Source organism: Panthera leo, chromosome C1 (assembly GCF_018350215.1).
Source record: "Panthera leo isolate Ple1 chromosome C1, P.leo_Ple1_pat1.1, whole genome shotgun sequence".
Lineage (NCBI taxonomy): Eukaryota > Metazoa > Chordata > Mammalia > Carnivora > Felidae > Panthera > Panthera leo.
Window position 1 is genome coordinate 57,726,206 of NC_056686.1, and position 12,136 is coordinate 57,738,341.

The window sequence follows — 12,136 nt, forward strand, 5'->3', positions numbered from 1 at the left end:
CAATACTTAGTCAGTGGGTTTCTGATCCTCAAGTACCACTTTGGACATAGTGCTGGAGATGAAGTTTGAAAAGTATTGGAAAAAGCCCGGTATCCACATATATTCAGTGGCCAACATGAAAAAGCCACATTTTTTTTTTAACTATTACATTGAACTGTTTATTTATTTAACAGCTATGGAGTGTGATGCTCTTCTTTTTTAGTTTTTTTTTTGTTTTTAATAAAAATTGTGTGTTTGAGGTGTACAACTTGATGACTCAATATACAAATACGTTGGCGAATTATACTACCGTCAAGCTAATTAACTCATCTCCTCACATAGCTACCTTTTTTGTGTGTGTCTGGTGAGAGCCCCTGAAATCTACCCTTTAGGTGGTCTCCAGTATTTAATATGATTTTATCAGCTACAGTCTGCATGCTGTACTCTAGACTTATTCCTCACATTCCTACTATGCAAATATCATCATTCCACCCATAAGACAGCTTTTATACTTCCAAACTGTTGTGAGAGATGAAAGCAATACAAGTCCTAATATTGGCAAGAGTGGTTCTTTTGTGAACTGTATACTCAACTGTATGCAAAACTAGAGGAAACTCTGTAAAAGCTGTGTCTCTAACTCCTTAGCATTCGTGATAGAGCAGGGAATCACTTACACAACCTCAAAGAAGATGGAGAGGAAAAACCAAACTGATTAAAATATTTGAAGGCATCAAATTTAAATTCTCAATACATCATGACATTTGTTAGGACAGTTTTTTAAATTGGCTCAAGAATGAATGGATGTGGTAAAACTATTAAATACAAGAGTGTCAGAGGTGGCCTCCCAGCCTGGAGGAGCTGAAGTTTGTCTAAGATAAGATCTCCCAGTGAGACAATCAGTACAAAGTCACAGAAAAAGCGAATCGTTTTGGTTTAATCCAGAACAGTTAGTATTCCTCCAGGCATCTGCTGCCTGATTTCAGAGACCATATTAGAAATGAAAAGAAGCAGTGTCGTATTTATGACATGTCAAATTCAAAGGCATAGCTGCTTGTGAAGGCCCTGTTATGCTTTGTTCACCTCAGAAAGAGATGTGCTTACCTGTCTGTCCCTCGTACAAACCAGTCCTGCATGTGACTGTAAAGATTAGTCCTGTGTCAGGTCATTGTAATGCCCCCTCCCTGCAAAAACCAACCATAGATGTCTCCAATCCTGAAATTCACTGGAATATTTATATCAGAAATTATTTTAGCGTAAGCAAGATCACTGTACTCAAATCTCTGTTTATCAAGTTTGCCTCCAACTCTGCAAGTGGAGGAAAATTCAGGCATTTTATTGGATTTCAGAATTCTCCAAGAACTCTTGAGAAAACAGAAATTAATGGGCTTTTGGCATTTCAAGAACCCATTGCTGAGATTATCAGAGGCTTCAGTAAGAAACTCACACAGAACAGTAAATCATTAGTAAATAAATAAACATTTCTAGTGAAATCTATCTCCAGTGTACTTAGCACTGTGCAAAGATCATATTTTATCCAGACCATTTGCAATTAGATGTACCCTAAAGACAGCTATCCAACAATGGCTTGCCTCCTACTTACTGGATGGTGTTTCTAGTTTTTAATGTGTGTGTGTTGGGAGGGCGGGTCAGGGGAAGGGTGTCACTACCACTTGAAAATTAGCTTTCCGGGAAGGATCCAATCGAGTCATCTACACTGTGACTTTCCCTCATCTCCTCAGGACAACTGCATTTAAATATGGGCCAAAAGCTTAAGTCACAGGAACGAGGCATTAATCGTTGGATTTCAGAAAATAGCCTTTTGGGAAGCTTAAGGGACACAATGGTGCAGTTTCCCTAGAACCTCTGAAAGTACAATGTGTACGTCTGCCTTCCTCAGATTAGGTGGATGCTTCAAGTCCTGGTTGAAGATTGCCCTGGAATCCTAGAGTCTGGTTTGATCAGTTTATGATCAACTCCAGAATGACAGAGGCATATACATAGAGAGGACTTGTATCGGGTGAAGTGAAATAATTATTTCCTTAATGAAAAACTAATTTAAATTCTAGGTTACAGTAGCTGCTTGTTGGGGGATGGCAACCACAAATTTAAAGTTGTGATTTTTTTTTTTTTTTTTTAATATTCAGGAATGTGTTTCAAGCAATAATATATTAGGTGTGCAATACTTCCGTCAGGTAGATTGTCCTGGCTTTGGAAAGGCAAGAAGAAAATTGTTATGGCAGTCTGCTTTTATTTTTCAGGTTAAGCATGGATATGCCTTTTGAGGGTAGCTTTGATCATATGGTTAACTTGACGTTTGGACTGACGAGTTTAACCTCACCAGGGATGGGACTGGATTTAAGTCCCCCTTGTCCAAACTACAACATGCTTACTGCCTTCTCCCCCGCATCCCCCCACATCTCAGCCTCCAGGATCAGCTACCAACACAGCATTTTGTCCATTTTCATTGGTCTGACCACCCGAGGAATGTCCTGTTTCTTTAAATCCCCAGTGCTCAAATTGCCATGTAGAAACCAACTCCCTATCAATTTTCTCCACATTTAATCCTCAGCTCCTTGTCATATTTTCATTTTTCTGCATTGGTTCCCATGGTAACGAGTCTATTGGCAGAGAAAGTGTGACTCTGCTTTTAGCCTTCCACACAATACAAAATCCTTCTAGTGATCCTCGGGCAAGTGTCATACTAAAAGGCAGGAAGAGACTACAGTTCCCTAGGCTAATGCCTCTAATCCCTTACCCTACTGCATTTATTTCCCACCTATCCCCAAACCAGACCCACGGCCCAGAATCCCTTCACCTTTTGATACGAGTATTCAAAGCGCCCCCCGCCCCCCAACCAACTAGAGATGCAAGGATTGAACCTTTTTGTTCAGATGGCTTCCTCTTCTAAGTGTCAGTAACTTAACTGACATAAATGTATAGTTGATGGCAGTGGCCATTTGGAGGCAACATGGGAGAAGCAACTTGCACTCATTTTTCTACAAAATATCCTCAGTATGCATCTAGGATGTATACAGACCGGGGAATAAGTATGTCCTGAATCGAGCCTTAGGTCAGTGTCTAATGTTAGGGATGGGGACATTTAAACAGATTTTCTCCTAACCGACTAGTTAGTGGCACATGAGGGGAAGCCAAGGAGTCATCCCAGAGAACGGAGCTCCTGAGGAAGAGGAAGAGATAACAAAGATGTAGATGAGTAAAGAAAACATTGTAACTGGTGGCTGAATGTGGGCAAGGGAGCTTCAGCTGGCACAATTCAGGGTTCGAGTAGGGAAAAGGTAAGAAAACCATTGAAAGCTAAGGAAATGGAGCATAGAGAAAAAAGGAGTTTTTGAGTTAACTGTCTGCAGAAAGGGAGGGAGCCTGCAAATGAGAGAATAGCTTTACACAGACTTTGGCCCAACTGCATCTACAAAATATTTTTCCAAGTAATGTTTCTCTTAATAACAGATTATATTTTGTTTTGAATTTTAGAATTCCACTGTGGGTTGGCAGTTAGTTATATGCCTAGCAACCCCAAATCTCCTATGTCCTCAATATTTAGAAAAAAATCAGGAACTGTTCATCAGAAATTAAACAGTCCTCATGCTGAATGTGCTTTTTATTTATTTTTTGAAAAGTTAATGAATTCAGGGGAATGAAAATAGATGTTAGAAGTAAAAATGTGGGTATCTATACTTAAGAAAATTATCAAATGTAAGTGATCTCTTTTTTCGTTGGGTCTTATAAAATATGTGATACTTAAGCACATTGAAGTTTTCAAGTCAGCTGATAATATTGTACAAAGGTATTTTTGGCCCTTTAAAGGTTATTTTCCTACATTAAGAAAAGTTTTCTTATATTAAAAACTTTTTATTGTGACTCAGGTTTTGTGTCTTTGTATAGACACACATATGTAGATGTTTTTCTTTGCACACTTGTTTTGCACAGGTAAAGCAATGAGATTAATGCCCAGGTATGCAGGTCAACTGACTTTTATGATAGCTAGATTAATGAAGGTATTTGATGAATGGACAAAAGCAATCATATTATAACTCTTTGTATCTTTCCATCTCTCTTCCCCTTCCCCAGCACTCTACTAAAGAACATCTCTTATTTAGTCAGGAAATCTTATGTAATTTTTTGGAAAGTCCACAGGAAAACCAAGTTGCAAGTCTCAGGCAGATAGAACATAAAACAGTTCCATATTTGTTAGAATGATCATTAGTTTTCAGAATGTAGTGCCAGAATCAATTCCATATTCAATACTTGTAGTCTTTCCTTGCAGAGGACTCTTACTGGTCTTGAATGTGGAAAAGGCATCTGTTCAGGGCAGTGCGTAGTGTTGTCTGTTAAGTTTTACTCTGGTAATTTGGTTTTAGCTTTGATGACACCTAGTGTCAATGGAATGCAATAAATGTTTTATACCGCTTTATGATGTTTAGGTGTTTCCCTTTAACACCCTCAACTACATTTTTCTCCTTGAAAACACAAGCCTTACTGTTTTCTGTTTGAAATGAAGAGAAAGATAATTGATAGGCAGATAAGCTGGATATTTTTGTCTCAAAGCCAGTCAAGTTTCTCTTTGTACTCAGCATAGAGAAGGGACTAAAGGAAGCTTAAGGACAATGGCACTGTCCTCATATAAAAGAGCAATTTTTTCCTAGTTAAAAAATCGGAGGTGAATCTACTAAATTGTTTCCAAATTTCAAAGACCATCTCAAATAACCTTGCAAAAGTAAGGCTGCAAGTACTATAGTTTCATTTTCCCACTGTATAACCACCTAAGGGCACCCTCCCCACCCAGCTGCATATAAGTAAAACATAAGGTGAACTATGGTCTCTTTCTACTCAGAAAAGAAATATTAACAGCAGCAATTCTAAATAGACAGTGCTAGACTTTTAATCGGTCTGTAAAGAATTATAAGTAAAAGGATACTAGATACAGGTTTTTAGAATTTTAAGTACCCATGAAAATTATTCTTTCATTCCTAAACTACTTGACAATTGATTACTTTGGACCTTAGTTACTTAGAGGGATACAATCCTTTTATTACTATGTAAAAAAGTTCTAATTCCACCTATTTATATTAATATTTTTCCATATGCTAAACACATGCACACACATATAAACTGTCCATTTTCCTTTGAGAGCATATAATCAGCTAGTGAAATATTTCACTCTTTCGTAGGTTTAAGAAAAATTCCCATGCAGTGATGCAACACTGGGCCACTATTTTAGTAAGATGAAGACAGTCTCTAGACTCATTCTTTTTCAACATCTGACTTCACTACCATATGTGCAGCACAACAGTGACATCTTAAGGCCAAGTAACTAGAATTCCTTTAGCCAGAGAATTGGGATCTGTTTTCAAAGAAATTTCATTACATTATCAAGTAGTTTTCAGGTTCACAGTTTGCAACTGGTAGATCTTTATAAATGCTTCTTTATGACTTCTTTTGCAGTCTTTGTGAACATTTTAATGTGCACTGGTGAACACTAACATTTTACATAGACATATTGTATATTAATGCATGCATTTCATTGCATAGTTTATTGACACTCCCCTTGTAAAGCTTTTATGGAAGAAGCAACAAGCCACAGCAGTATAGCAAAAGAGGCTTAATCTTTATAAATTGGGGCCTTTTCTGTCTCTTTGCTAGGCTAGGTGGCTGTATACAAATTCGGGTGGGAGGGGCAGGAAACACCTCTTAACATTTAAGGTTTTCTACATGGGTGAACTGTAGCCAATTCAAAACAAATTGCTTACTTTAATAACAAATTTTACCATTTTATAAAAAACAATTAAATCATGACATGTTTAATTGAAATGGCTGTATTGTAATTAATATTTTGAGATAATTGTGATTTTGAGCTTAAATTATATATAAAAAGTTGTCATTTTTGTATGTGTTAACAAACTGTATCACAATTAACAGTACTTTTTAGTTGAACTACATATTGATGTAAATAAAAACTGAATGAAGACATATTTACTACTTTATTAACATAGATTGTGAATGTACTTAATGGTTTTTTTCTTTTGCAGTATAAGACCATAATGACCTTGAAAGCTGCTTCATTTTATGTGCAAAGGAGTCCTATGAATCTATATTTTAAATTTACTGAATCAGTGAAATTAATTACTTTGTCAGTTAATTTGCAAATGCAAGCTGTATTCTCCAGTTTATTTTATGTACTGACACTAATTGGTAAAGGTGTACAATGTGATTAGAATGCATTTTGAAGATGCTTTCTGTACAGATACAAAATACAGGGACTAAAATAATGCTGTGCAGTGTATAGCAGAGCCATTTTTCGGCTTTGGTGTACTCAACTTTTTCAGTATTTAAAAACGTGTTTTGAATAACATAAAAGTCTCTTTATTGTATAAATAATAAAATGTCACCTTATTGTAAAGTGTCTTTTGTTTAATATCAAAGCCGATTTCTTAGCCACACAGTTGTGAAAAAGGCATGTTTCTTTTAAACCAAAAACATAACCATTATAAGCAATATTTGAAAAATGTAACTTTTATTACGGACATGTAGCTATTTATCCTTATTGGCAATGTTTTGGTTTTTTTTTTTTTTCCCATAATATGAGCATGCCACAATCACTCAAAAGCTAGCTAGCTACCTACATACCTGTCTATATAAATTAATAGACATTCTGTTGATTGGCTACTTAATAGATTCACATGGTAAGTTTCATAATGACTGATCAGCCTACTTCTGGTATTTTTGGTGTAAGTAAAAATGTTTATATTTTATTTTTTACTAAATCAAGTTAACCTATAACAAATTCCCTTTCAGAAAATTACCACATTAACTATAGGTTCAGTCTTATGAAGATTAGAAGCAAATTTGAAAAGTAAGGCTCTGGAAATAAAAAAAATGCACAAGGTTGGGTTAGAACACACCAAAAGAGTAGGTTATGTGTACAAATACCTGCTAAGTAAGTATTTAAGAAAGTACAGGTCAAGATTTCATTGCAGTATATGTTGTTAGTTATTTTCTGCTGCTGATAACTATAGAATTAATAAAATAAGGTCTTCAGGACTTTAAAAAGAACAAAAGTTATTTTTAAACACTCATACTTGGAAGATAAAAATATGCAGATCCAATCTCTTTAAATTTCTCGAATCCAGAAGTACTAGATTATTGTAAGGAAACTTATTACCAAGATATCATAAAAAATAGACATACTGTATATTAATACATGCATTTCATTGCAAGTTTTAAATTCAAAATTGTGAGAAAAATTATAACACTTTTACTGTTTTCTCTACCAGTAACTACACTTCATGTAGCATTTCTGACAAAATGGTTTCATAAGATATGGGGAAAAGGCTAGAAAAGAAACATTTCAACTAGATTAAAACAAAAACAAGACAGTGAATATTAATTTAAAACTTATACCAAGACTAACCGTATCACATAAGTCTTATCATGGGTAAGAAAAAGTCATTTTTTTAAACACCAAAGAACAGTTTTGAATAAAATTCAATCCAATTTTATATCTAACAAAAAGGTAGAAATTAGATGGTCATATTCAAATTCATTGGTCACATTATATGTAACACAATGAGAAATGGGGAGAAAAAACCCACTTCTACAAAAATGCTTTATCATTATAAAAATATTAAACTACATTAAATAAAAATTCACATCTGAAGAAACTGCTATCTTATAAGGAATGAAAGTAAGATAAATCTTATGCAAAACAATCAGAATAAATGCATTAACACTGTATGTGGTTATCACAATTATAAATGCACACGATACCTTAGAAAAACATTACTTATCAATGTTAAGAAGTCTAAGAATGAACATGATCAAGATTATACAACAACTCCAATTTAAGTAGGAATCCGGTCTCTCAAATATTCCAGAATAGCAGCTGTTCCTTTCATTAATATGGCTGCTCGAGGAACACGGAATGGATTTCCATCTAGCAGTAATGTTCTAAACAAAAGAGAGAATTAAGAATTTCAACATTTTCCATTAGGAAGGCTTTTATTCTAACTTCATTTGCAACTTTATAAATAAAATGTGTGTATTATTTTCTACTTGTCCCTTTTCAAATCTAAGCATTTCAATAGTTGGAATTAGAACTACAATAATAACCCAAACAACATTAACTGAACACTTATTATATGAAAGGTATTGTGTTGAGTAATTTATATTCACTGACTCTCTTAATCATCTTACAACCCTATGATCTAGGCAGCATTAATATTCCTATCTAATAGATAAGGAAGCATAAATCCTGAGGAGTAAGAAAGACATATCCAAGATCATTCAGCTACTAAACAGAGGAGCTGTGACAGGAACCCCCATTTTACCCATCCTCTTCTCAATCTTATAATGATCATATACGACATGGTTCAATTATATTTACACATTAGAATGAGCATACTGACAAGTACTCATACCAAGGACTATAATAAAATCCACATATCCCACCTCCACCCTGAGAAACATTAACACGTGTCTGCTCTCCACCTCCCTTGACCAGATACACACACAAAATCTATTCACATGTTCTGAAATGAGGTTTAATTTGAGATTTGAGTGCGGTTTGATTTGTTTCTTTATATAACTAATGAAATAAATTATAAAATAAAGAGACTTTTATTTTAATTTTCAAACTTAGGTGTGTAAATAAAGTCAAACGATTCACACCTTATTATACAGTAGATCTAAATTACATCTTCAGTATTTCTATGGTCCATGGGGATTCTTTTAAAGGCTGTTTTCTTAATTTATAGAAAGGAGTTCATTACAGTCAATCCTCCTTATTCACAGACTCCTTATGCACTAACTTGCCTATCATCAAAATTTATTAGTAACCCCAAATCAATACTCTTGGCACTTTCGAGGTCATTTTTGGATATTGCACAGGGCAGCAAGAAATTTGAGTCAATCAATAAGCACATTCTCAGCTGAGGTTAAACAGGTGATGTTCTCCCTTCTTGTGTCAGTTCTCATACTGTAATCAAGTGTCCTTTCTGTGGTCTAGTTAGTACAACATTTTTTGCATTTTTGTACTTTGTGTTGGTGATCTCACTGTTTAAAATTGGCCTGCCAAGTAAGGGCTCAAGTGTTGTCTAGTTTCCCTAAACACAAGAAGACTATCATGTGCCTTACAGAGAAAATACATGTCAGATAAGCTTCATTCAGGCATGAATTATAGTATTATTTGGCCATAGTTAAATGTTAATGAATAAATAACATGAAATACAGAAACACACAGAGAACAAGGTTATGTATTGACTGGTTCATAAAAATGTGACCAGAGGCTCAAAAGAACCTAACTCGATACTTCCCCAGCAGAAATGGCTCAGTTTTCACGAATTTGGTGTTCACAGAGACTTTATAGAATACAAACTACTGCAAATGACGAGAACCAACAGTATTTTACTCTTACATTCACTAATACGAGGTACCAAAGCAGATGTCAGGGTGTCCTAGTAAAATATGCCAAGCCATCATCAGTTTCAATAAATTACTTCTGAAACATTCTGCTTAAGCACTTGGCTTTCTGTTGACATCTCAAACTCACTTTCCATTTATTTAACCAGCACTTATTGGGTGCTTACTGTGTTCTAGGCACTGGGACAACTCTTTTCTAAAGGAGGTAAAAGAAATGGTATAAATGAGTCCAAACAAATCAGGATGGAAAATCAGAGGAGGGACTAACTGCTTGGAGAAGCGAGAAAGTTTTCAAAGATGATACTTAGGTTGATTGCTGATAAAAGCAGGGTAAAGGCATTTGAGACTAAGGTAACAGCTAACACAAAGAATAAGGAAGACCATGCTGGGCTTGAAATACATGGTGACAGTCTGTAACAGATTCTGAAAAACCTTACCTGCACAACTGACATTTTTACACAGTGGAGTTTCAAGTTAGACATATATATAGTGATGACAAAAGTATCAGAAAACAGTAACTACACTATATTATACCATATAAGCAAAGCTAAAAAAAATTATATTTGCTAAAACCTGAAAAGCACAATTGGTATTCTGGATTTTGTTACCTGTTATTTTTAATACAACGTCAATCTTTTTTTACTTCAACTGTCCTACAAAAGTACCTCAATAAGAGAGAAAAAAAATCCTTACAAATCAATAAAATCAATGGAAAACTCTAGTAGAATGGTGTAGCTACCTTAAGTTCACACAATTACCAAGCTCTGGTGGAATCTGAAGTAGGTCATTATTTTGAAGGTCCAATGTGATCAGCTTTTCCATTGCCTTCATTTTCTGAGGGTCCACAGATCCAACCTGATTGTTACTAATCAAAATTGTTTCAAGTGTGGGGATGTGATACAGAACTTCAGGTAGTATTTTGAACCTATTAAAATATGAACAGAACACCTAAATATATTGGGATCAGGGCAAAAGCATTCTTTCAAATGGATTATCTTAAGTCTGTTATCATGATGTAGTTTTCTTTAGTGTAATTCATTTTGTATTTGATGTAAGTCCTCTATCCCAATTTTCAAGAAAATGAACTGATTTTGGAAATCTTGAAATATATGTTAAGTGGACAGACTTGTAACACTTTCTACTTATTGTGTAAATCCAACAATGTTTTTCTCCCATGTTTTTCTCTTCACATTTAAGAAACCGGGAAATCCTTCTGAGATTCTCTATAAAATGTCTCCATGTAGGTATTATTCCTTAGTTCATTTTTACTTCTTATGAGACAGAATTACTGCCAATGTTTTAAGTAAATGTTAGAGATTTGTATTTTGCTTTGATGAAGCTTCCAAATGAGTGTATTCTTGGTTCTTCAAAAGATGACTGACTAACATAGCCTGCTGCTTCCTCATCCAAAGCAACACTGAAGATGCCACAAGAAAGAAGGGAAGGCTGACAGCTCTCAGCAATTAATGCAACATTATTGAGGATCTTTTGGGGGACAGTGGCTGGTTTGGTTTCAGTGTGAGATAAACTGTGTCATGGACTAGAAATGACAAGGGATGGGCTGAAGGACAGTTTTATAGTTGTGGCCTTTTTACTTCCACATACAGGCCTTCTTTTGCTGCCTTGATGTAGAAAGAGAGAAAGAAAGAAAGAAAAAGAAAGAAAGAAAGAAAGAAAGAAAGAAAGAGAAAAGAAAAGAGGAGAGACATGGAGGGAGGGAGGGAGGAAAGGGGGGAAGGGAGAGAGGAAGAAAGAAAAGATGAGAAAAGGAAAGAAAAGAAGAGAAAGACTAGCAAAGGTAAACTCAAGGCAGCTCTGAAGTTCCAGAGGGACTGGCGAGTGAATAACTAGGAGCACAGATGGACTGAACAGCCCCTAAGCGGTCTTCCTCTTTTTCCACACCAATGCATGAAGAAGCTAATTTAAAAAGGTGTAGCTCACCTGTTCACACAGAAGTTAGGTTAGCTTTTGCCATCTCCCCACAGACGTTACTTGACAGTGTGATTGACAGCTCAATAGAAAACTTAATAGAGAACTGATAGTTTGATTCACAAATAAAAATTAGCAGAGATCCAAGTAGATATATTTTTAAATAATGACAATAATGATATCATTGTTGACCTACACATGAGAAAGCATGAGCAATAATGAAGCAGACAGGACAAAAATTTAAAGAGGCAGTATTTTAGTTACATCACTGTGCCTTAGCCTCGTCAACTGCAAATGAGGAATAATAATAGTACTAAACTTACACACTTGTTATAAGGACTGAATAATTCTATTTCAGCTGGAATACAGTAAGTAAACGTTAGCTATTAATATTTAGATTGTTAGCAGAATCACTTTCATCATAGGAAACACTATGACATAGTTGTTAAGAGCCCAACTCGTGGAGGCAAACCACCTGGGCTCAAACCCCAGATTATTTACTATTTATGTGAACCTTAGGTGAGTTACTTAACTTCTAATCCTTGATTTTTAAGTGAACATGGTAATACAGAACTATAATGACAGAAACCACCTTTTCTGAGGATTAAATGCGATATATGTACTTAGTCCTCTATCAGCACATAATAAGTTCCCATTAAATATTAGTTTCTCTTCTTTTTTAAATGACTTTATTTATTTATTTAGAGAGACACAGAGAGAGAGAGAAGAGTGTGCAAGTGGGGAAGGAGCAGAGAGGGAGAGAGAGAATCCCAAGCAGGCTCTCTGCTATCAA

General features: G+C 35.2%; 1 protein-coding gene across 3 annotated transcripts in view; it reads right to left on the reverse strand.

Moving 5' to 3' along the window:
- The window catches only part of LRRC40 (leucine rich repeat containing 40), a 55,173-nt gene that overhangs the window by 1,618 nt on the left and 41,419 nt on the right, over positions 1 to 12,136 (reverse strand). The window contains exons 14-15 of one of the 3 annotated variants that reach the window (XR_006206117.1): positions 10,154 to 10,339; positions 7,765 to 7,944 (exon numbers count right to left, since the gene is read on the reverse strand). Coding sequence is in view for 2 of the 3 variants with exons in the window: in XM_042952135.1 (XP_042808069.1) it covers positions 7,839 to 7,944; positions 10,154 to 10,339 (292 nt within the window). In the remaining variant the exon portion in view is untranslated. Of the gene's footprint in view, positions 1 to 6,494; positions 7,945 to 10,153; positions 10,340 to 12,136 lie in introns of those variants that run through there. The other 2 variants (XM_042952135.1, XM_042952136.1) reach the window with 2 other exon arrangements.